This window comes from Rattus norvegicus, chromosome 6 (assembly GCF_036323735.1).
Source record: "Rattus norvegicus strain BN/NHsdMcwi chromosome 6, GRCr8, whole genome shotgun sequence".
NCBI classification, from domain to species: Eukaryota; Metazoa; Chordata; class Mammalia; order Rodentia; family Muridae; genus Rattus; species Rattus norvegicus.
The window spans coordinates 96713739-96740384 of NC_086024.1; the positions used below are offsets into that span (position 1 = coordinate 96713739).

Consider the following 26646-nt stretch of genomic DNA (forward strand, 5'->3'; position numbering starts at 1 on the left):
ATAACCATAAGGGTGAAACAGTGGCACATGTATTTTAGCCATAACCAACATCTCTTTAATTATATTTAACATTTACTCAACATGAGGAAGACCATGGCTGGTACTGGAAACCTACCTAACGCTTCAGTGCTAGTAAAATCATGGTTATTGGAGAACCAACAGCTACCTATTCGCTAAACCAGCACAGTACCTAACAACAACCTATAAACAATTGTCTTTATACCCACAGATCAGTGTAGTCTTCCCCTCATCAAGGAAACTTTCTTTGCAACAGAAAACCACAACTCACCAAAAAGTAAAATTCTGGAGCCCAGCCCCAATGCATGCATTCATGAAACACATTCTTTTCCATAGCTATGTATTCAAAGCAAGCTACACTCATATTTATGTATCTTGTGTTGACCTTGCTTCTGTGACGGGGGATAGTGGTGATGGCTTTCCAGTCAAGCCCTCGGCAAAGATTTGAGAATGAAAAAGATGAAAACTGACACAAAGGAAGTGTTTGGCTAAACTGAACACGGATGTGAGACAAAGTGCAGCATGTTCTAGGAGTCCTTGACCTGTGATCAGCAGAAGCATGTAGTAACTATTCACCAGGGTGAACTGAGAAGTTTCTCACTTTACAGATACAATAATTAATAATCCTTGCTACCTAGGATGGACAGTTACATGGGCAATAATCCACACCTTGCCTCCAAAACCTCAGTACCAGAAGTTCATATGCAACCTAGAAAAAGAACAGAAACAGGTCTATCTGTGGCTGGTGGGGGAGGGGCCAGAGGAACAGCAGAGTGAGTTTCCAGAATGGTGACTTCAAAAACATCAAGAAAGTCCTAATGATATCCATTTTCAATGTGTTTTTAAAGTATAGAAGTATTTCTAAGTGTTAATGTAACCTATCCTATTGCCTCTGTAGGAGGCAACCTATCTATTTCAGAGATGTGTATCATATTTAACTGCCAGAAATGTTAGATCAGCAGTTTTCAACCTGTGGATCGAGATCTCTTAGGAGGTCAAACAACCCTTTCTCAGGGGTCACACATCAGATAGCCTACATATCAGATATTTACATCATGATTCTTAACAGTAGCAAAATAACAGTTAAGAAGTAGCAACAAGAGTAATTTTATGGTTGGGGATCACCACAACATGAGGAACTGTATTAAAGGTCTGCAGCATTAGGAAGGTTGAGAACCACTGGGCTAGACTGTGTCTAAAGGCTCTGTCTAAAGAAACAAAGTGCATTAGGTTTCCAGACTATTTTACTCTTTCTGTAGACGGCAAAAGCAGAGTGTAGTGTTGCTTCTTGTTTCAGTATCACTCTCAACCTATGAAAGACTGGAAGAGCACTGTAGTTTTCTAGATGAGGTGCATAAAAAAATTCCTAATAAATCATGATAGATGGAAACAGAAGTATCATATTTGACTTTTTAAAAAATGTACCTATGAACTCCACAGTCCAAGGAATGTCTACTGAAGAAGACTCTTCCTTTTCTTTCGGCAATTATCTAAAAAACAATGTCAAATTTATCCAGAGAAAGGTACAGCTGAGGCCGTCCATTCTGGCCTGGCTTCTCCTGGCCATTCTCTGTCCTGGCCTCCACATGGCTTTCACACAGCCAACAAAGTGGGTGATGAGTTCACCTCTTACTATTTCAATTTGCTCAGACGTCCTTTCTTTAAAAAAAGAAAAATTCTTTCTGTAAACAAAGGGCCATTCTTCTCTCCCTTTGTTTTTGTGTAGTCCTTTTGACGAGTTCCCAGGAATAAAATAACCAATCGTGGAGGGGGAGATGAGAGAGAGAGAGAGAGAGAGAGAGAGAGAGAGAGAGAGAGAGAGCAGTTGCTCTTAGCAGCCTTTGTATAAAACTGTGAGAAGCTGGCGACGCCCCACGGTTAGCATCCCTGACACTCTGTTGCTTCCACATGGCTCTTTGAATGTTCCTTGGCCAAAGACATCATCATCGCACATGCCCACTAGCAATTTTAGAAGAGAAAGATTATAGTGAAAGGAGAAACTGTTGTTTTTTGACGTGGTTTGGAAGTTTCCCATCCTACACAAGTGTCAGAAGCAGTGGGGATAGCTGAAAATCCACTGAGTATAACAGGTTTTTACAGCTTGCTTGAATGATTTTATACACACACACACACACACACACACACACACACACACACACACACACACACACATGCATATCCTAGAAGTTGACTGAGAAATATTTTTTGGAACTATTTCTTGGGGGAATTTAATTACCATCAATGTATAAAAATAAACAGCAGAATTTCTGCCCAGATGGCATGATCAATGGTTCTTTTTCAGAAAAAAAATGTTTTTAAAGCATCCATATCTGTCTATATATGAAAACGAAGCCTCCTGTTTACCCTGCTTCATGCTTAAGTTTCCATTGAAGTTGAGGCCTAAAGCATTCTCTTTCAAAAGAAAAAAAGTTACGAAGTAGCCTTCTTGCTTGGAGGACACAGTGAGAAAACAACTGGGGGCCCGGGAGGCAGAACCACAGCAAACACAGACTCTGAGATGCCTTGAGCTCAAACTTCCCCCGCCTTTAGGACATCAGGAAAGGTGGTTTCTATTTATAAAGCAAAATATAAAACTGCAAAGTCAAGCAAGGTGCCCCACAGTCTTCCCCCTGGGTTTGTGACCAGTACACTATTTTTTTTTCTTACTCTAAAAAAAAATATATATAGCATATAAGGTTGGTCCTGCTTTTATTGGAATTTTCCAATAAATGTCTACTTACTTGGCTGTCATTTTCCCACACCCATGTCTTATACCTCAGCCTATCTTGTCTATGAGTAGGGAGCTTGGAGATGTAACACATAAGCCAGACAACAACCATCTGGGAAATCTGTCCTAACAACCAATGACAGCATTTCTATACAAATATGTACGCCTGCATCCCTTCCACCTCCTCTCACCCAAACTTAGAACCTGTTTGCTTTTATTAGTTTATTTGATGCTGAGGAAACCTCTGAATTGTTTGAAATATCTTCATAATAAAGATGCTAGACGTGGAAGATGCTATTTTGTCTAGTACCAGGGCATTGCATCTGTGTAGCTCACAGAGTAGATTTGTAAATGTTTTCACCATTAAAAAGACATGATCACGGTTTGTATTAATCAGCTCGATTTTAATCATTCCACAATATATACTATCGAAACATTGTATTGCATAATATGTGTGTGCATATTTCATCCATTTGATGCATTTTAGTGCATGCAACCTAACATGAAATTTCTTTTTCTTGCTCGCTTGTCTTCAGTGACCCTAGCAGGAGGTAGGTAAACCTTATATACGAAGAATTTACTCTGAGTATGGCAGATAAAGGTTCTGACCTGTGAGCCGCCCTCAGCAAGGAAGGCTACATGCACAATGGTTTTAGGTTCATCATTTGCGTTTTGCTCTTGCGGTTACGTGTCTTAATTTCTCTTCATTTGGACACAAGAAGTTGTAAGGGCGACCAGGAAACTATTATTTGGTTTAAATCCTATAACCCGTTATAATTAATATATGACAAATCGGGTTGTCAACCTTTGGGTCTTTTCACATTTAAGTCTTCCCTTCCCTTCCTCCCTCCCCTTCCTTGCCCCAACCTCCTCTTTCCCCTCCTCTTGCCCTGCCCTTTGTTTCTCTTTTTATTTCTTGGACCCTACTTTTTTTCCTCTCAGTATCCAAGACATTCTCCGAATCTCCTCAACTGACTTAAATCATGTTTGTTCTGGAGCAGAGTTTAGACAACCCGAGGCACTCCACACAACCCTCGAGAGGGGTTGGCTTAAGAAAGGGGTTTCCCTAAATCAGCTGCCAGGAACACACATGCCAGTCCCACCCTCGTCCCGTCCTCCAGTAACACCCACTACCCAGGCCTCACACTACATTACCAAAACTATACAACTCCCACTCCAGCACAGCAGAGCCTCTCAGACCACAGCACAACACACCACCCCCTACAGTATTTCTTCTGAAAACAGCAATAACCAGGTAGCCAACCCCTCCCCCTGGTGCCTGTCTGTCTCTAGCTTCCAACAGCCAGGACAAGCCAAGGCCCTAGGGTTGATTCCACCAGGCAAGGATTTGCAGTGAAGGGCAAGTCAGGGGGAAGAGAGGCCAAACCACTGGCAGTTTTTCAAATGCAAAGACGAGTTCAGACTGCTGGGTAAACGTGCCTGGATCTCTGGCCACAACCCCAGCACTCCAAATCTACAGCTAGGACCTTCACATTTATGGATTCCAAGTTTCAATACTCTGATAGATTCAGGTAAAGAGCAGCTAGGACATAAAGAAGGAAGGCTACAACCAACTCCCAACCTCCTAACAATGTTGTCCCTCCGGAATTAAGCCTGGGACTCATGGGGGTTTGTTTTCTGCGCGGGAGAAAGAGCTGAGCAGGAGAAGAACTGGAAAGGAGTAGGGTGTGGTGATTCCTTGAGGGAAAAGAAAGGGAAAATTAAAGTCACTGCAGTACTCCGCTGCCCTAACCCAGCGGGAGGGTCCTGAGGCGGTGGGCCCACCCGCTGCTCAGTTGTCTACGCCCCTGGAGCACTCTGCGCGCAAACACGCCCCAGAAAACCATCACAACCTGTCACTCCCGCCCTGAGGCCCCTGACAAGAAGGAAAAACTTGTTCCGGGGCGCAGCAGAAGCCAGGCTAGCCAACGAGGACAATGTCTATGTCTGAAACTAGAGAAATAATGAAATAACTGGACCAACAGCTTTCTTCCTCCTGGCCGCTGTTTTCCACCAGTACGCTTCCACCCTGCTGTTTTCCACCAGTACGCTAATATTTACAGTCGCCCCAGACGAACCTCTGCTGGGTCCCCCCTCCCCCGCCCCCAGGTAAACAGGCCAGGAAGACATAGAGGAAAGCTGTGGTCTAGGGGACTCACAAAAAACACGTCCCGGCCTCTATTTGTGGGGTCCCGGTGCCGGCCGGCTTACCTGTGGATGCAGTTTCCATGGCGACGGGAGGCGACCGGGCGGGGCCGGAGCACAGTTCCCGCGACGACACTACCCCAGCTCCAGCGCCGGACCCCCAAGCGGGCTCCCCATCCTGCTGCGCTGGTCTGGCCCCCTTCGGCGTCGCTTCTTCGTCTTCCCCCTCCCCCCGGCCCCCGAACAACTGGGACCCGGGGTTAGCCGGAGACAGTGGCTCATCTTGCAGATCCGGCGGTGCGGCCATGACTGGCTATGCCCCAGGCTGGGCGACTGTAGCTTGGCAAGGCCCGGGTGCGGTGGCTAGGGACGCGGACGCTCCCTGCTGCTGTCCCTACCGGGACTCCGGGCTCCAGGAGGCTGCAGAGTCTCCGCGCCACCGTCGCTGCTTTTTCTGCAACTCAGGCCGAGACGCTGCTGCTGTTCTGGGCGCTTCGGCTCCTCCTTCTCCCCCTCCTCTTCCTCCGGGGCCCCGGGGCGGCTGCCGCCTGCGCTCCTCCCCTGCTCCAGAGGCAGCTCGCTGTGCCTGCGCTGCTTCGCTACTCCCAAGCCTGTTATTACGCAGGTGAAAATGGCCTGCTTGGTCCGAGTCCTCCCTAAAGCACGTCAGCCCCGGGCCTGCTAATGGCAGGCTCTGATTAAGGGATGTGCCAAACCCACTTGATTTTACCCTTTATCTGGGGAAGAATACACAGAGAGGACGAGCAGGTACTGGCTGCAGCTTGACTAGATAAGAAGTTAAAGCCAGATTGGAGTCCTGGTACTCTAGGACAGCAAGCGAGACTAATGAATCTCAAGACAACCGTTCTGAGGGTTAGCTGCAGAAAGGACACTGGCCTGAGCCGTAACCTGGTGATCTGCAACGTGGAGGATAAATCCTTTATCCTCAAGTTCCCAGAACCCGTACAAACAAACAAACAAAAACAGTAACAACAAAACAGCGTACTGGAATGGGCCCTCAGATGGTACTCGCAAAAATGCTTTCCAGACCTGTCCCACGTAGCACTGAAAGCAAACAACAACAAAAACAAACAAACAAACAAAAACCAGAAAACAAAACACACACACACACACACACACACACACACACACACACACACACACACACACACACACAAACTTGGCTGTGCCTCTTCTTGGAAACATTAAGCCGAAAGCCACATAAAGGACAGGCTGATGGGCAGTCTGTTTTATTTGAGAAGTGGATGTTCACAGAAATGTCTTCTTCCCATCACCCTACCCCCACCCCTTACTGTGCTCCCCGATATAATGGAAAATCCTTGTTGAGGGTGAAGGTGACTCACCTGCATGCGCTATTCCCAATTTTAGACCTTTCTTTTCAAACACGCCGTCTTACTGGTTCCTGAACTGTAAAATGATGTGCGTGCCTTTCTTTTAAGTCTTGGCTTAAGTCTAGTATCAGTGTAGAAGAGTAACAGTTACCTGTTAGTCCTACTCTACGAAAGGGGAGGCATCTGTGCTGCTGTATGCAGAGAGGTTGTGTAGGTTTCTCAGCTGCCATTCGCATATTAGGAGAGTCACAACTAGCTGTAAATTCAAAGGCCAGAGTCAACAACATTTGGATGCTCTTAAAAATTATGAAAATGGAAAAGTCTTTATTCAGTGTAATCTTTTTTCTAGTAGTACAACACTGTTCAAAAGGTAACAATAAATTGGAGGAAAATGTGTGTGATCTCACGGTCACCAAACTTTTCAGTATTAATATATTAAAAATTATTTCCTGAGTCCAGAGAAACAGCTTAGCGTTTAAGAGTGATTGCTGCTTTTCCAGGGGGCCTGAGTTTGGTTCTCATCACCCACATCCAACAGCTCACACCTGCCTGTAACTCCAATTCCTCTCTCTCTCTCTCTCTCTCTCTCTCTCTCTCTCTCTCACACACACACACACACACACACACACACACACACACACCACTTTTAAAAAATTTAATTTCTATGGAATATGTTCATTATCTTCATGGTGACGATGGCATCACAGTTGTATGCATGTGACAAAAATCAAGTCATGTGTGTGTGATTCAATGTGTGTCAGTTATTGTAATAAAGCTATAAAAATTATCTTAGTTATCCTGAATCATCATAACTTTTTTTAACTTACGAGAAAATAAACACCTACTTAGTTAGGTCTCTTGAAAGGCTTATTTCATTGCTGTTTTCCGTGGATCTTAATGGGAAGGTTATTGAATGTATTGTTCCAATATCCTGTTTAGAATGCCTTAATATACCAAGAATGCCAGGTAGGAACTTTCTCACCGTTTCATTATTAATATGCCAAGAACACTGGAATCTCAAATGATATATTTACATGGCTAATAAGGAGTACTGAGTTTGAGGCACTATGATGAGAGGGACAGATACTTTGTTTCTCTGAGAAACACTAAGGAATCAAATCACTGGAAAACTTGATTGACTGCAAACGTCTTTGTATCCTTATGGTTAAGTAGACATAGGGATATGGCTGTAATGTTCATCATTAAATGGATCTGACCCATTTCATCAGCTACCAATCAATACTCTCATCTGAGACTATGTAGAGAAAATAGCTAGTTAAATCTATTTATACTTTACTCATTGTAGGAAACAGACAATTTCATTTTGATAGATTATTCTGAAAAGAGAGCTGGTGTGCTGGTGGTGTGCCTCGGAAGTATAGAACTGAGCTAGGATGTGTGAGGCTCTGGGGTGGATCCCCAGTGTGAGAGAGACAGCATGACAGAGACACAAAAGCAGTGAACTGGATTCTTCAAAAGGGTGTGCATCATGTTCCAGTGGAGTGTCCTTCACAATTATCTTCACCTACAGGCTCAATGTGTGAAGTTTTAGAAGTTATCTTCTATGGGAAAAAAGCATTCAAGTTTATGTTGTGATTTAAGAAGATTCATAGGCTGTCATGTCACCTGCTCATCCCTCTGATCTTATGAAGTCGCTGACTTGAGGATTTATGGAGAGAGCATGTCACTGGTGATAGGCTTCCAGGACTAGCATAGTTACTACAAGTTACAAGTTGTTCTAAAATGCTTTTGAGAGAAAGAAAACAGGGCCGGAGCATTTAAGGCCTTCTCCGAATGTTGAGATGATTCAGAAGAGTTGAGTCTTTGGGTTTTTGTTGTTGTTGTTGTTTGTTCATTTGTTTGTTTTGTGTCCAATAAAAGGAATCTGATGAGGAGCGAAATAGCTTGTTTCAGAAGTAGACAACAGGATCCACTGGTTATTATGTGATGGCCGTTGGAAGTGCTGTGTAGAGAAAGCATTGTGGGCCATATTCATATCCTGTAGGAGAGGGGTTCTAGAAAAACTAAACATAGCTACAGCCAGGCAAGGAAGGCAATGGCGGCCATGTATTTCCTTCTCTGTTTACGCTTACCCTCAGAATCGCTCACATCACAGGCCGCTTTAAATGCAATGGTGAAGCCACCCTCACTGACTTAGTGAGGCGTTTGTCTCACATGACACTTAGTCTAGTGCCTCAATGCATCAAAAAGCCATTGTGAATTGTGTTGACTCAGAACCTAATTTGTCTAGGTAGCACCCAGATTATTTTGGGAGTGTGCTTTTCACTTTTGGATAATGTAGAAGCTACTGGAGTTGCTGGAAAGGATTCTCCACTTATGATTGCAGTAAAACAATACTTAGGTTGACACTATAAAGTTGTCCAGGAGACACCCCCAGCACTTAGCAGATTCACCAGCACTTTTGGAACAAACATAGAAGGAGTGGCTGCTGGTATATTTCATCTGTCACCCAAAGGTATGAAATGTGGATATTTCTAGTGACCTCCAGCAGGAATTAGACAAGGAGAGCTTACTGCTTTCCATCAAATCTAGCTTTAGTTAGTACTCTTAAGCAAAAACATAAAGTTCCTTTCATTTGCAATACTTACAAAAGGGGCATCTCTGAAGCAACAAGTCTGTATTTCATTCCATTTTCTTTGCTTAATATTACTCCATTATATAGATATATCTTAATTTATGACCCACTTATCAGATTAATCCCATTTTTGAGTTATAACAGAGATAGTGCTTCTAAGAATGTTTGTGTACACATTTTTGGTATGTCTTTACTCACCCAAGGTATAGAACAGTCTTTTAAGCAAGAATGGGAAATTGGAGGGTCTTTTTTTTTTCATGCTCTGAAGAGAATAAAAGAATTTTTAAGGCATGCTGAGCTTGAGAAGCAGCCAGAACACACCTGACAGAGGTAAGTTGCCTTTGGTTAACTCTTCATTCTTTATACTCACATAGATCTCATTTAATATTCACACACATGCTTTTATTTTTAGTTTCAGGAAAAAGATATACTAATACTGATTTTACCTTTTAAATTATTTGACAACTTAGTAGATCAGGTTTTCTATGAACCTCACAGTAACTTGTTTGCTTCTGTTTTATGGACATTTAACTCACTAAAAGAAATACTTCAGTATTTGATTCAGTGATTTTTAGAGTCTTCATAGAATTTTATAGCCACCACCACAAGCAATTTAAAATATGTCAGCAGCCCATACAGAAACTCCATATACATTAGCGGCCATTCCCCCATCCCACCTGACACCAACATCAGTCCCAGGCAATCGTCAAGTATACTCTGTTTCCTAGATTTACTACTTCTGAGAGGTTCATATAAATGAACTCAGACAACATGTGGCCCTTTGTGGCCGATTTTTTTTCTTTTCATAACATTTTTTGTGTTCGCTCACATGTGGCGCATCCATATTTCATTTGTTTCTTATCGATCAGTAGATTACAGAGATGTGTATATGCCTCTGTTCCCTCACTCATATCAGTCAGATAACTTGGGTAATTTCCACGTTGGAGTTATTGCAAATGACATTTCTAAAAACTCTATAACAAAAAAGAAGAAATCACACCCACTAGGGATTTGATGGCAAGAAATAATCAAACTCCAGACTGAAATTAATAAAATAGAAACAAAAAGAGCAACACAAAACAAGCTGTGTTTCTGTATTTTCAATTGTTAATTCTGTGCCCACAGAGAACTAAATGTTGTCAGGATTTTGGTACTGTTATTTCTATGGCCCATCACTGGGGTTTTCTATTTGTAAATATCCATCCTTTCTCATTTGTCTAAAGGTGTTCTAGAGTTGTATCAGAGGTTGTCTTACTTCTGATGGCCATTGGGGTAGCACAACTTCTGGGACGCAAGAGTGACAAAGTGGAAGAAAATGACACAACAGATTTGAGTGGTGTATGAAGTGGCACAGACCGAGACTGCAGCAGAGTAGAGAGGTACAGAGGTAGCTGTGTGGCAGGTCATAGGCTCGAACTGTCATAGATGAGCTAGCTGGAGACTGTCCCAGCATAAGGCCTGAACTTTACACTATTATAGAGTCTCCATGCCCGTATTTATACTCCTGACAGATCCACAGAAAGTTGTGCTATAAGAATCAATGAAACAGGGGGTTGGGGATTTAGTTCAGTAGTAGAGCGCTCACCTAGCAAGTGCAAGGCCCTGGGTTCAGTCCCCAGCTCCAAAAACACAAAAACAAAAACAATGAAACAAAGAGCTCTTTGAAAAGAAATCAATAAGATTGACAAACCCTTTCCAAATTAACTTAAAGGCAAATGAATATCTAAATTAAATAAATTAGAAACAAAAAAGGAAACATAGCAACAGACACCAAGGAAATCCAGAGAATAATAAAGGCATCCTTTAAAAACCTTTACTCTACAAAATTGAAAAATCTAAAAGAAATGGATAATTTTCTTGAATTTAAGATTCTAACTCATAATGAAATAGAAGCAATTATTAAAAGTCTTGAAACCAAAAACTCCAGGACCAGATGGATTAGAAGCATAGAATTCTACCAGATTTTTAAAGAAGAATTAAACATCAATACTTATCAAATTAATCTACAAAATATAAACAGAAGAAACATTGATCAATTTATTGTATGAGGCCATACTTGCCTGTAGGGAGCAGTTTGATGCTAAGGTCCTGTTCCCCAATTGGTTCTTGACCTGTCAGTAAAAAAGCCATCAGCCAATTACTGAGTAGAAGGTAGAGGCAGAATTTCCAGGTTCCTGGAGGTAGGGGATGAAAGGGAGTAAAAGGAGTTTGCCAAGTGTTGGAGACAGGAGAACCAGGAAACCATGTAAGATTTCAAAATGGAGTGGCCACACAGGCTGCTCCCACAGGCAGGTGGTCAGGAGAGTTTAGCAACTGAAGTTTAAGGCAGGTGGGAGAGACTGAGATAGGAAACTGGTAAGGGCAAGATTTTCCATCAGGTAGATAGCAGTAGCAGCAATTGTGCCCAGAAGGCAAATAGAAAAGGAGCAAGTGTGTGTGTTAATTCAAGGGAAGCTGGGAGGAACTGGTAGTGCAGTCACCTCCAGGAGCTCAAGGCAGATCGAGCGTAGAAATACATGCAACAGTTTCCCTGATACTCAGACCCCATAAAGAATCAATTTTTTTCAAAAAAAATTACAAACCAATTTCTCTTATGAACATAAAAACACATCAAAAAGATCACTTTCTATGATCAAGTAGGCTTCATCTCAGAGATGAAAGGATAGTTCAACATATGTAAATCAATAAATGTGCTTCACCATATAAACAAACAAAAAATGAGTGCATGATCATCTCATTAGATGCAAACAAACAAAAAAGAAACAATCCTTTGACAAAATCCAGCAGCATTTATGATAAAAGTCCTGATATATATACACATATATATGTATATATGTGTATATATATATATATATATCCCTAAAAATTCCACCAAGAAATTCCTACAGCTGATAAACACTTTCAACAAAGTATCTAGGAAAAAAAACTAGCTCACAAAGATCAGTAGACAACATATATTCAAATGTCAAACACATTAAGAAAGAAATCAGGGCAACACCACCTTTCACAATAGCCTCAAATAATATAAAATATCTTGGGTTATTCTAACCAAGCAAGCAAAAAGACACGTGTGATAAAAATTTCAAGTCATTAAAGAAAGAAATTGAGGAAGATATCAGAAGATAAAAAGACCTCTTATGGTAGGATTAATATAGTAAAAATAGCCATCTTATCAAAAACAATCTATAGAGTCAATGGAATCCTCTTAAAAAATCCAACACAGTTCTTCACAGACCTTGAAAGGACAATTTCAGCTCCATATAGAAACACAAGAAAGCAGTATAGCTAAGTCAATCCTTAATAATAAAAGAACTGCTAAAGGTATTACCATCCCTGACTTCAAATTGTATTACAGGGCTATAGTAATAAAAACAGCATGGTATTGGCACTAAAACAGGCATAAAGTGAACTTATTCAAATTGCTGACCTAGACATAAATCCACACACCTCTGGATACATGAATTTTCGGAGGCCAGAAACACATAGTGTAAAAAAGGCAGCATCTTCAACAAATGGTGCCCGTTAAACTGGATGGCTTTGTGTAGAGGCATCCAAGTAGATTCATACTTATCACCCTGCAGAAAATACAACTCCAAATAATTGGAAGACCTCAACATAAAAGCACATATTGAACCTGACACAAGAGAGAGCGGGGAATAGACTGCACAAGAAAAGACTTTCTGAACAGAACATCATTAGCACAGGCACTAATATCAACAATCAATAAATGGCACCTCACAAAACTGAAAAGCTTCTACATGGCAAAAGACACCATCACTTGGACCATGTAGAAGCCTACAAAAATGGAAACAATTTTCACCAGCTTCAAACATCACAGAGGACTACTATCCAAAATATATAAAGAATTCAAGAAACCGAATTTCAAGATAAGAGCCTAATTGAAAAATAGGGTCCAGACCCAAGCAGAGCATTATCAAAAGAGGAAACAAATGGCTGAGAAACACTTAAGGAAATGCTCAACATCATTAGTCAACGGGGAAATGCAAATCAAAACCACTTTGAGGTTTCATCTTATACCCATCAGAAGGCCAAGATCAATAATATAAGTGGCAGCTCATGCTGGGGAGGATTAGAAGGAGGGGAGCACTCATTCACTGCTGGTGGGAGTGCAAATTGTGTACAGCCACCTTGGAAATCAATATGCCTTCTCAGAAAATTGGGTATTGATCTACCTCAAGATCCAGCTATACCACTCTTGGGCATATGTCCAAAAGATGCTTCATCCTACCACAGAGACACTTGCTCAACCATGTTTATTGCTGCTCTATTCATAATAGCCAGAAATCTCAAATGACATAGATGTCCCTCAACAGAAGAATGGATAAAGAAAATGTGGTACATTTACACAATGGGGTATAACTCATTATACTGAAAAATGAAATTTTCAGGTAATGGATGGAACTAAAAACAGTCATCCTGGGTGTGATAGCCCACATCCAGAAAGACAAATATGGTATGCATTCGATTATATGTGGATACCAAATGTTAGGTCAATAATAACAAAACCACAATCCATAGAACCACAGGGGTTAGGTATAGAGTGAGGGACTGGGGTGACAGAGCTCATTAGGGGAGGGAAATAGGATATGTGTAGATGGATGAGGCGGCTGAAACAGTTGGATCAAGTGAGGAGGAGAAAGGAGAGAGGGAATCAGGGGAGGGAACATGGGGAAAGACAGCTTAACTTAAGGGCTGTTTGAGGAAAAGTACAGTAGAAGCTTTCTAAACTATATACACATATAAAGGCAATCTACATTCACCAAATAATGGAGGAGAAAGAATCCCAGTTGGTCATCCCTTGTCACCAAATGAAGTTTCTAGTACCAGGGCTGGCTTCCATGTAGTTGAGATTTTGGCCAAAAGGGTTCCCTGGGAATCCTCAAACAATCAGACTATCTCCAGTACTATAGGTTGTGCCCCACAAACTGAAGGCAAGGCCCTATTCCTAAAGACAATGTCTATATAACTCACGGATCATGATAAAGTCAACCTGACTACATAGAGCCTTCACCCTACATGCTAGTGTCTTTGGTATAGGAAGGTCCTCTCCAAGTTTTGCCCAAATCTGATACTTTAGTTTTGGCGTATAGTATAGTATGGTATGGTATGGTATGGTATGGTATGATATGGTATGGTATAGTATAGTACAGTACTGTACTGTATAGTGTATTATTATCCCTTAAAAGCCTATTTGCTTTCTAATCAAACAGAGAGAACAGGAGTAGGTGCAGGTGGGAGGTGTCTTAGCTTGGGTTTCATTGCTGTGAAGAGACACCATGACTATAGCAACTCTAAGAAAAGAAAGCATTTCACTGAGGCTGGCTTACATTTTCAGAGGTTCGGGCCATTGTCATCATGGTGGGAAGCATGGCAGCATCCAGGTAGACATGGTGCTGGGGAAGGAGCCCATCTTGATCCAAAGAAGAGACACCACAGCTATAACAACTTTTATAAAGGAAAACATTAAATTGGAGCTGGCTTAAAACTCAGAGGTTAGGTCATTATCTTCATGACAGGAAGTATGGTGGCATGCAGACAGACAAGCATGGTGTTACTCAGGCAGATATGGTGCTGGAGAAAGAGCCAACTGTCCTACATCTAGATCAGCAGGCAGCAGGAATAGAGAGAGTGACACTGGGCCTGGTTGGAGCATTTGAAAGCTCAAAGCCCACGCCCAGTGGCACACTTCCCCCAAGAAAGCCACACCTACTTAAAGAAGGCCTAATAGTGCCATTAGTGCCTATGAACATATGGGGGAAAGGTATTCAAATCACTACACGAGGGAAGGTGGGGAGGAATTGGGATGAGTAGAGGGAGGAGAAAACTATTATCAGGCTATATTATATAAGGACAAATTTTATATTCAATAAAGGGAAAATCATTGCTGGGCCAGAGGGATGGCTCAGTGATTAAGGGCACTTGCTGATTGGACAAAGATCCTGGGTTTTGTTTCCAGGGTAGGGTGCCTTTCAGTCACCTGTGTGTAATTCCAGCTTTGGGGAGATTGGCACCCTCTTCTGGGCTCTGAGGACACCTACACACAGGCCGTCACTCACACACATAAATATAAAACTAAATCTTTTAAAGAAACAAATAGGATGAAAACCAAAGGGGTCATTCCTGTTCAAAAACCAAGAGATTATTAAATTGAAAGACAATGTTTGATGGCAAAGTTAAAAGAAAACTGACAAAAGACCAAGAATGGAAAGAATGGGAAATCGTTATTTGAAACTGACCAGCACCTGGACACACTGCTGGGTCTTCATCCCAAGAAAGGACTGACACAATGGTGAAGAATCAAAGACATTCTAGACAACCCCTGCTGATCTAGGGTCAAGGGATTTCCGTCATGGTGGACCTCCACAGCATCTGTGGCTATGAAGTTCTTGAATTTCACTTCTTCTAGATATCAAATAATAATCATAAAAGTGTTCTTTTGATACATTCCATCAGTGTGCTTAAAAACACTCCCTACACATCGCCAAAAATACACAACCCTATTGGTAGTGTGTGAAGGTTGCAATTTCTTCACATTCTTCATATTTCATTTTAAAATTGCAACCATTTCAATGAGTATGGAGTAGTCATAGTCATTCTCTTTTCTCCATCTTTATTAAATTGTGTATTTATTATTTACATTTCAAATGTTATTCCCTTTCCCGGTTTCCAGGTCAACATCTCCCTAACCCCTCCCCTTCCCCTTCTACATGGGTGTTCCCCTCCCCATCCTCTTCCCATTACCATCCTCCCCCCAAGAATCCTGTTCACTGGGGATCCAGCCTTGGCAGGACCAAAGGATTCCCCTTTCACTGGTGCCCTTACCAGGCTATTCATTGCTACCTATGAGGTTGGAGCCCAGAAGCTCTGGTTGGTTGGCATTGTTGTTCATATGGGGTCTAAAGCCCCTTCAGCTCTTTCAGTCCTTTCTCTGATTCCTTCAACAGGGGTACCGTTCTCAGTTCAGTGATGTGCTGCAGGCATTCGCCTCTGTATTTGCTGTATTCTGGCTGTGTCTCTCGGGAGAGATCTACATCCGGTTCCTGTCAGCCTGCACTTCTTTGCTTCATACATCTTATCTAGTTTGGTGACTGTATATGTATGGGCCACATGTGGGGCAGGCTCTGAATGGGTGTTCCTTCTGCCTCTGTTCTAAACTTTTCCTATCCTCTCCTAAGGGTATTCTTATTCCCCTTTTAAAGAAGGAGTGACGCATCCTCAGTTTGGTCATCTTTCTTGAGTTTCATGTATTCTATGCATCTAATGTAATTCATGTATTTGTGCTAATATCCACTTATCAATGAGTGCATACCATGTGTGTTTTTCTGTGATTGGGTTATTTCACTCAGGATGATATTTTCCAGTTCCATTCATTTGCCTATGAATTTCATAAAGTCATTGTTTTTGATAGCTGAGTAATATTCCATTGTGTAGATGTACCACATTTTCTGTATCCATTCGTCTGTTAAAGGGCATCTGGTTTCTTTCCAGCTTCTGGCTATTATAAATAAGGCTGCTATGAACACAGTGGAGCATGTGTCTTTGTTATATGTTGGAGCATCTTTTGGGTATATGCCCAAGAGAGGTATAGCTGGGTCCTCAGGTGTGCAATGTCCAATTTTCTGAGGAACCTCCAGACTGATTTCCAGAATGGTTGTTCCAGTCTGCAATCCCACCAACAATGGAGGAGTGTTCTTTCTCCACATCCTCACCAGCATCTGTTATCGCTGGAGTTTTTGGTCTTAGCCATTCTGACTGATGTGAGGTGGAATCTCAAGGTTGTTTTGATTTGCATTTCCCTTATGACTAAAGATGTTGAACATTTCTTTAGATGCTTCTCAGCCATTTGACATTCCTCAGCTGTGAATTCTTTGTTTAGCTCTGAACCCCATTTTTAATAGGGTTATTTGTCTCCCTGCAGTCTAACTTCATGAGTTCTTTGTTTATTTTGGATATAAGCCCTCTATCAGCTGTAGGATTGGTAAAGATCTTTTCCCAATCTGTTGGTTGCCATTTTGTCCTAACAACAATGTCTTTTGCATTACAGAAACTGTAGTTTTATGAGATCCCATTTGACCTGTATGTTGTGGGCCAGTAGCTTTTTCTGTTTTACATTATCTTTGCTAGTTGTGTTGATAATTTCTATGGAATCTTCTGCTCCTGAGGTTCTCTCTTCTATCTCTTGTATTCTGTTGGTGATGCTTGTATCTATGGCTTTGTCTTTTCCTTTGATTTTCTGTATCCAGGGTTGTCTCCCTTTGTGCTTTCTTTATTGTTTCTATTTCTGTTTTCAATTCCTTCACCTGTTTGATTGTGTTTTCCTGTAATTCTTTCAGGGATTTTTGTGTTTCCTCTCTAAGGGCTTCAACCTGTTTACTTGTGTTTTCCTGCATTTCTCTAAGGGAGTTCTTTATGTCTTTCTTAAAGTCCTCCATCATCATGATCAAATGTGATTTTAAATCTAGACCTTGCTTTTCTGGTGTGTTTGGATATTCTGTGTTTGCTTTGGTATGAGAATTGGGCTCTGATGATGCCATGTAGTCTTGGTTTCTGTTGCTTGGGTTCCTGCATTTGCCTCTTGCTATCAGGTTGTCTCTGGTGTTACCTTGTTCTGCTATTTCTGACAGTGGCTTGACTGTCCTATAGGTCTGTGTTTCAGGAGTGCTCTAGACCTGTTTTCTTTCACCCAGTTATGGGAACAGAGTGTTCTGCTTTCAGGCGTGTAGTCATTCCTGTCCACTGACTTTCAGCTGTTCCTGTGGCGTGTGTCCTGAGTTCACCAGGCAGGTCACTTGGAGCAGAAAAGTGGGTCTTACCTCTGGACTCAATCCTGAAGTCATTCCTCAGGGCTGGGTTTCAGCTCTCTGTGAGGTCAGCAACCACAAGGGCCTGCCCCTACTTCTGGGTCCCTGTGCACAGGGGACCCTGATAGTGCTAGTTGTTTTCCTCTAGTGTCAGAAATGTGGGCAGAGAGTGCCCCTATCTTCCTGTTCCCAAAGGCCTTATAGAGTTTACTCTGGGACTAGGGATGTGGGCAAAGGTGGACAGAAGTGGTGATCTCTCCTGCCCAGCAGTCTCAGGATTGCCCACATGTCTGGGTGATGAGCTCTCTCTTCCACAGGGTTTGGGAGCAGGGAGCTGTGGGCCGGGATCAGTGAGGTTCGGGCGCCAGCTAGAAACCAGAAGTATCTGGTCCCAGAGGAATTTTGCCTTTGTGTGTCCTGAGTTCACCCATGCAGGTCACTTGGAGCAGAAAAATTGGTCTTACTGCTGGTCTCAAGCCTGAAGTTGCTTCTCAGGGCTGGGTTTCAGGTCTTTGTGAGGTCAGCAACCAGAATGGCCTGCCCCTCCTTCTCCTGGGTCCCTGTGCACAGGGGACCCAGATGATGCTAGGCATTTTCCTCTAGAGTCAGAAATGTGGGCAGAGAGTAGTCTCCTCTGATTTTCCAGGCATGTCTGCCCCATGAAGGTCTAGCTCTCCCTCCCATGGGATTTGGGTGCAGGGAGCTGTTTGACCAGGTCCATTCAGATCCAGGCGCAGTCTGAACTGCAGGGCTCCTGCAGCTTGACTGCCCCTATCTTCCTATTCCCAGAGGCCCTATACAGTTTCCTCTTGGGCCAGGGATGTGGACAAAGGTGGGCAGAAGTGGCGGTCTCTCCTGCCCTGCAGTCTCAGGATTGTCCACATGTCTGGGCGATGAGCTCTCTCTCCCACGGGGTTTGGGAGCAGGGAACTGTGTGCCAGGATCCAGTCATAGTTATTCTTTTTTTTTTTTTTTGGTTCATTTTTTCGGAGCTGGGGACCGAACCCAGGGCCTTGCGCTTCCTAGGTAAGCGCTCTACCACTGAGCTAAATCCCCAGCCCCAGTCATAGTTATTCTTGATTGTCAACTTGATGGTTTTTAGAATCATCGTGGAAAGAAACCTCTGGCATGTCCGTGGGTGATACACTCCATGGGCTGAGGTCTTGGGCTGTGTAAGAAGGAGATAGGAGAGTGGGGCATGCAGACGTTCATCTTTCTCTGCCTCCTGACTATGGGCACATGTGACCAGTCACCCCCTGCCCTGCTGTCACATCTTCCCTGCCATGACGGTCAGTAACCCTTAGAATGATGTCGGAACAAAGCTTCCTTCCTTACATTGCTTGCACCAGACATTTCAGCACAGTGACGAGGCCAATGATGAAAACAGAACTCTTATCACATTGTGGTTCTGACTGCCTTTCCCTGGCAGTTGATGTTGAGCATCTTTTCATGTGTTCATTAGCCATTTGCATATTTTCTTTGGCAAAATGTCTGTGCAGAATCGCTGCCTGTTCTTGAGTTGGGTTGTCCTTTTATTATTGAATTACAAGAGATGTTATATGTTTTGAATATAAATCCTTTTTAAGATCCATGTTTTTTTTTTTTTTATTTTCCTCCTGTTTTCGGGATTTTTAAAATTTTCTTGATGGTGTTCATTGTAGCACAAAAGTGTTTATTGTTTTTAACATAAATGTTCAATTTTCCTTTCTTTTTTGTTTAAATTATTTGGGGCCATATTAGCCATTGTTGCATAAGTGTAGGCCATAAGACCATAATATGCACTTATGTTTCTTTATAAGATTTTCACAGTTTAAGATCTAGATTTAGGTTTAGGTAAGATTTAGTACTTTGTCCCATTTTAGTCTATTTGCATATGTGATGTGGGCAATTTTTCTTTCTATGATTGCCTTCCAGTCTTGTGCTTACTATTTTTCCTTCATAAGATTTTTGCTGATTATTTTTTAATTTCACACCATAAACCCCAAGCAAACTCTCCTCCAAGTCTTCCCAGGTTCACCTCCAACCCTTGAGACTCACCCCAAAATAAGAAGAGAATGAAGAGGAAAAGGAGGAGGAGGAGGGAGAGGAGGAAGAGGATGAGGAGGTGGAGGAGGAAGAGAGAAAAGAAAACAATTTGACTTTGCATCACTCATATGCTCTCTCACTGGAGCATGGTCAAACTCCCAGTGGCCAGCCGCATAAAAAAAACTGAGTCCTTCGCCATCTGCACCCCTGTCAGAAGCCATCAGTTGTGAAGAGCTACACTCCAGATTCCTTACTACAAGTTTTAAGATTTCTTTCCAATGACTTTCTAAGTTATCTAAGCTGTTACTTTCAGAAGAGGGGGTTTGGGATTGTCACATAGGCCTTCTGTGTTCTTCAACAGTCAACAACACCACAGCAAAAGTGGCTTCCTTGACCTTTACAATCATCAGGAGTATGGATCATGGACTTCTCCATGGTTTCTGGAGACAAAACAGACTACAGACATTCAGATGGTCTCTGGTAGCAGTTCAGATCATAGACATCGACATGACCCTCCACTACAGCAGCAACACAGACCCAGACATGGTCCTCAGTAGCAGTGTGGACCCAGACATCACCATGGCCTCAGTTGGCAGTGAAGGCCGCTGAGATCAATGTGGGCCCCAACAACAGCAGCATGGCCCCCAGTGGCAGCACAGCCCATGGACATCAATATGGCTTCAGAGTTAGATCACCATAGTCATCCGCATGTTGCCATCCTTTGATGGTAACATGGGCTGTAGACATTAATACAGATCCCAGTTGCAATAGGATCATGGATCCAGACATCACCATGGCCTTAGGCAGCAATTCAGGCCATTGACATCAGCATGGAGTCAGACAGCAGCATGGCTTCAGGTGGTGGCCCAGTCCAAGGACATATGTGTGGCTTTCAATAGTAGCTGAAACTAGGGACATTAACACAGCTCCTGGCTGCTGTAGTACCAGGAACATCCACATAAACCTTGTGCTTCATTGTGGTCTGGGACAGTGGACCATGGATGCTCCAAGGGTAGCATAGAGGTTTTTTGAGGAGGTCCAATCCAGAAAATGATCTGTTATTCATCTTGGACATCCCATTGTTGCTCAGAACAAGAGTGATCATGTGGCTGGGAATTGTGTTTGAGGGCTGAGTCAGAGTGCAAGTTCCATGCTGTGCCACACCACCTGTCAACCCTACTTGACAATGACATGGTCCCCTGTCCATTGCAGACTTCTTTCACACCTGTCACTACCAACATGTGTCTGGTTCCACCTTTCTTCACTGCTCCCTCACTACTCTATTCCTCTACTTTCCCACCTCTCCACTGAATACTTGTTCATCATAGTGGCATCATGTGTCACACATATACTTGCCAGAGGGATATTGCATGCAGGTATTCATTGCAATGAACTGTTGGCCTGGTTCAAGGTTTCTGGTTTCTGAAGCACCATAAATACTGGACCATTGCTGAGACTCATTTCAAATTGCCTGCTGTTGCCAGGGTCATGGTGATCCTGCAGCTCTGGTTCTCCAGGACGAGCTCCTTTACATGTTCCAGCAGTTCACAGATGGGGTAGATGTTGGAGTGAACTCACTTAAAGCACTGAATCTGGGTGTAGATGCAGCCATTATGGTCCAGTCTGGCTTCCACTGTGCCACCCCACCCCCATGCTTACTTTGAAGACAGGGATTTTCCCCTCACATGTTTCAGAATTTGTGCTGTATTTCCATCATTTCCACATCTTATTGTCCAAGGAGGGCAAGAAAACCAGATTTCTGAAAAATTCAAAGACTTCTTTAAAGTTACATGCCTAAGGCAGATGCCACTAAGGTCTATGTCATATACCTGACCCTATGCTTAGTGATCCCCTCCCATATAAGTCTTGAGACCATAGAATTGATTTTCTGGTAAGATACTGTATTCTATTGACAGAAATCTGGATCAATAAAGATAAAGGTGAGCTAAAAATGTCTTCCAGGATCAATGATCACAAACTATATCCAAAGAATTCAGCGTCTAATGCAATATGCTATGTGAAGACTAAGGTCAAGAAAGAGAATGCAGTGCTGTGTACAGGTCAGAACCCTGGACAGCTCACAGAGTCGCAAGAACTCCTTTTCTTCCTAACTTAAAACTGCAATTATGGAAGCCCTGGATGACTGGTTAATGGACTTTATATGACTAATCTCAGTCAAAGGGATTCTCGTGGTTTGTTTTTTTTTCATATGGACCCAGGAGAGGCTGCTCCTGGGTCCCCCATCTTCCAAGAGAGTAGATTATTTTTTAAACTATAGGGCCTCATTGTCAGATCTCACAAGCACATTAGGAAATTTTGTACCACTGGGGCTTTGGTGAAGTAGGCTAGCCCAAAGAGGAATTTCTTCCTTTCTCTTCTTTCCATCCAAATTTAGTCTGTAGACACGTCTAACCCAGAGACTGAAATGACCTAGCAGGAGCCTGAGAACACGGTGCCAGTTGGTGAACATATTGCTATAAGGCTCAGAGGTGGGCTGTATTTATAATTCCACATGCTTCATAATAATTACAGAATATATTCAATTTAATGACTGCTATCAAAGAGCACATAGGACCATACCAAAATCTGTGAATTTTATGTGCTAGAAGCTTCAATGAATAGTTGTCTGTTCTACTGGTTACCTCTGGGGGTTTTTGTTGTTTTTGGTTTTGTTTTGTTTTGTTTTTTTGTCAACTTGACACAAGCTAAAGTTACTTGAAAGAAGGGAACTTCAACTGAGAAAATGGCTTCATCAGACTGGCCTATATAGACAAGTCTATGGGGCATTTTCTTCATTACTGATTGATGTGGTTGGGCCCAGTCTACTGTGGGCAGTGTCACACCTTAGTAAGTGAACCTGGACTGTAAAAGAAAACAAGCTGAGTGAGCCACAAGAAGCAAGCCAGCCTCGTGTTCCTCCATGGCCTCTACTTCAGTCCCTGCCTCCAAGTTCTTGCCTTGGGTCCTCACCTTGACTTTCCTTCATGATGGAGTGTAGCTCTAAGATGAGATAAAGCCTTTCTCCTGGCTTGTTTTTGGTCACTGTGTTCACTACAGTAATTGAGGATAAGTATCTGTCTTGGAGATGCCCTATTCGGCTACAGATAAAAGTCAGTGACAGCCTTCTCAAAGCCTTAGATTCTAACACTATCTACAACGACAGCAGCCTGTTACAGATTATTTGTAACATAGACCTCTTAGGACAGTTATGAAGGCAACACAAGATAATTCACAGGGATGCTCGAATTTAGGTACTAGCTCTGAGTCCAGGCATGTGCTTGTGCTTCAGAGTCTCATTTCAAAACCAGAATAATGTGTTCTCCACGAGACTGTTGAGGGCTGAGTGAGGTAATAAGACAAAGCCCACAGCCTGTCTGAGCATTTAGCAAATATTACTAATGTTACGTAATATATCAGCGCAATGCTTCACACACAGTCTACATACTTGATTGATAGCTCTAAATCATCCTAAGTGTAAAATAATCAGTATCTCATCACAATATTCAATATTGCATTGTGAGGGTAGCACAGTAGATAAAACTCTTGCCACACAAGCACGTGGACCCAAGTCTAGATCTCCAGAACCCATGTAAAGCCAGATGTGGCAGCATGCATCTGGAACCGCAGAAACCCTAGAGAAAATTGGGAAGACAGGAGAGAGTCTGGAGGCTCACAGGCTGTGTAGGCATTGCTCACACTGGCGGATGACAAAGAGATCCTGTCTCAAAAAGGGTTGAAGGTGAGAACTTATGTCTAAGTGATCCTTCAACCTTCATATACGTGGTGTAGCATATAGATACCCACACTCACACAGATGAATGCACACTCACAAATACACACATCACACACACACACACACACACACACACACACACACACACACACGTACACACACACACACACACTGAATTATTGGTTTACCTAAAAGCTGAATTGGCAATTCCAACCACCCTGCAAGGCATTTTCATTGAGTTGCAGAAAGTTGAGCTGCTGAGAGCTAAATCATCTGAGAAGTAATCACAGCTGAGCATGACACATAAGGATGAATGGCTGTAAGGTTTCAAGAGCAACTCTGACATGAACAAAAATGCAAAATAATTGTAAGCTGAACAGATAAATATCAAACGAATCAATGCCCAGGAATCCACAGACAGTGAATCCCCTGAGTTGGCTACAAAGTGCTAAGAAAGTAGCATGGGGCAGGAGAAGCACACCCTGTTGTAAAGGGATTGCTATCTACATGTTGGCTGCTATTTTGGCCTATTTGACCTATTTATATTAACTGCTTTTCACACTACCGATACAATACCAGTCAAGAAACAATTCCAGGAAGAAAGCGTTTGCTCCGGCTTAGAGTTGAAAAGGATCCATTCCATCGTGGTTTGGAATCATGAGGCTGGCTGGTCATGATGTATCTGCAGTCTGGAAACCAACAAAACAAGAAAGCTTGGTCAGGACATAAAATGTCACCCCAGTGACCCATGTTCTCCATCGAAGTTCATCCTCCTAAAGATCTTACAACCTTACAGAGAGCAGCATCACCAGCTGGAACTAAGTGTTCAAACACTTATGGGAGATACACCATGTACAATCTGGGGATTCAAACTACCATGTTGTCTTATAATTTGCATTCATATTACACAGAGGTGACTGGAATACAGAAAATGCTTAACATATGAAAACTGAATTTATGAGAAGAGACTGACCCCTCCCCAAGAAGAAGATACTAAGCAGTCACATCAGAATCCTCAGCCTACCTCCTTTGAAGGATGCCCTGAGATAAAGTCAAGATTTCCTCAGGAACTTCTGAGTTTTGAGATATCCTTGGTCTTGGTTAGAACTATACTTTTTCCTATAAAATAAGTGGTTCTGATTCAGCTCTCTAACCTTACTTATCCTTGTTTTTTCCTCAAATATGGCATCACTGATTGTGACTTGTTCTTCTAATTCAGACTCCTTTTACTTCTAAGTCTTCCTCACACTTCTCAGATACCTACATCACTTTCTGTCCATATTCTGGCCTCTCTCTCTCTCTCTCTCTCTCTCTCTCTCTCTCTCTCTCCCTCCCTCCCTCCCTTCCCTCTCTCTCTCTCTCTCTCTCTCTCTCTCTCTCTCTCTCTCTCTCTGTCCATCACCATGAAACAGAAGCTCTTACACAATGGTGGTGTCTACAGTCTCTGAGATAAGTCTCACTGATCCATGTTATCAGTGCAGGCATGCTGGGCACCACAAGACAATGTTACTCAGTATCTTAGTATCTCCTGTTGCTGTGGGTTAAAAATATACCTTGACAAAAACAATGTAAGAGAAAGGTTCTTCTAGCTGATAGTCTGAGGGTGTAGTCCACCATGCTGCTGCTCTGCTTCCTTTCTCTACTTTCAGAGTCCAGAATCCCAGCCATGGGATGAAGATGCCAGCAATGGCCAGGTCTGCTCATCTCAACTAATATAAACAAGATAACCTCCTCCTACAGACATGCACAGAGGACTATCTCCTCCTACAGACATGTGCAGAGGTCTACCTCCTCCTACAGACATGCACAGAGGTCTACCTCCTCCTACAGACATGCACAGAGGACTACCTCCTAGACGAATCTAGGTTGTCATGCTGGTAATTAACACTAACCATCTTCAGTCATGCCACTGTCACAAATTAGAAGCTGGAAGGTGCCGATAGCTGGATCTGAATAAGGAGAGGTGGGCACATTCCACCATGACACCCACAGAACTCAAGTCCTGGATGTCTTGGCTGTTCTAGCCATCTCAGATAAGCTTAGCTTAAATGCTAGATCCTGAACAGAGTCTATGATAGCTACAAGCCTTTCTAGAGGAGTAAAGGTCAAATTTGAGGCAGACTACAAATTCTGAGAAATATAGTGGGAGCTATAGGATGTATGTTATCCTCAGTATGACTTTGTAAAAATGAATCTTTCTTGCCGTGGCTGGTTTTAAGGTTGATAATTGGTGATTCTCAGGCCAGTGAGGTGGGCACGTTTGCTGCAATCTGTACCCTCAGAGGGTAGCTCACACAGCATGCAGTGGCCATAGAATATTTCCCCCTTAGGAAAACATTGAGTAAAGCAAGGAGAGAGAGAGACAGAGAGAGAGAGAGAGGGAAAGAGAGAGAGAGAGAGAGAGAGAGAGAGACAGAGACAGAGAGAGACAGAGAGAGACAGAGAGAGAGACAGAGAGAGAGACAGAGAGAGACAGAGAGAGAGACAGAGACACAGAGACACAGAGACAGAGAGACAGAGACAGAGAGAAACAGAGAGACAGAGACAGACAGAGAGACAGACAGAGACATGGTTATATGTCACCTGCTCAAGTTGTTTGGGTTGTTGCAACTTTGTATGGTGACAGATTCAGGTAACTTCAAAACTAGTCCTATATTAGACTAGCTGCTCATTCTCAGCCATCTCCAGGGACCTCAAAATCAACCAAAGATTATTATTTTTCTTCTACTCCTTTCCTGTTAGGACCTCCACATGACAGAAATAAAGCCTCAACTTAAGAAGAAAATGGGATTTCTAACTCAGGCCACAGCAACTTTCCTACAGCACAGGCCTGGGGCCCAGCTGGATGGAACTGTTCAGTGGGGGTTGGGATTCATTTTATCTTCAGACAGTTACGTACCTTTCAGCGAGGCAACCGCCATTGGCTGTTCACAACATCCATCCCTCTGACTTAGCCCAGCTGAGAAGCCCCCTCACACAGGGCGGGGTGACCATCTCATCTTAGCTCACCAGGAATTTGTCCAGCTTTAAAACAGAGTGCCAGAGAAACGCCCAATTACAGACCAGACAAGAAGTTGGTCACTCAGGGGAGATGACCTACAGAAAAAAACAAACAAACAAAAAAACACTTTTGTTATAAGAGGAAGAGGGTTAAAGGGGGCTCAAGAAGAGGGGAACACTCTTTTTATCCTGGCTCGACGCACTTATTGTGAACGAGGTCCCCATCC

General features: G+C 42.7%; 1 protein-coding gene and 1 long non-coding RNA gene across 2 annotated transcripts in view; both read right to left on the bottom strand.

The window, feature by feature from the left end:
- Positions 1 to 5602, bottom strand: part of Rtn1 (reticulon 1) — a 220204-nt gene extending 214602 nt beyond the window's left edge. Inside the window, exon 1 of the mRNA NM_053865.2 lies at positions 4958 to 5602. Coding sequence (NP_446317.2) covers positions 4958 to 5198 — 241 coding nt within the window. The 5' untranslated portion in view covers positions 5199 to 5602. The remainder of the gene's footprint in view (positions 1 to 4957) is intronic.
- Positions 5603 to 10784: 5182 nt separating this feature from the next.
- LOC134479399 (uncharacterized) lies at positions 10785 to 26511 on the bottom strand. Its single transcript, XR_010052710.1, has 3 exons — positions 26319 to 26511; positions 14188 to 24108; positions 10785 to 10950 (listed from the first exon to the last, which is right to left on the bottom strand). It is a non-coding gene; the product is annotated as an uncharacterized LOC134479399 (long non-coding RNA).
- Positions 26512 to 26646: the final 135 nt, after the last annotated feature.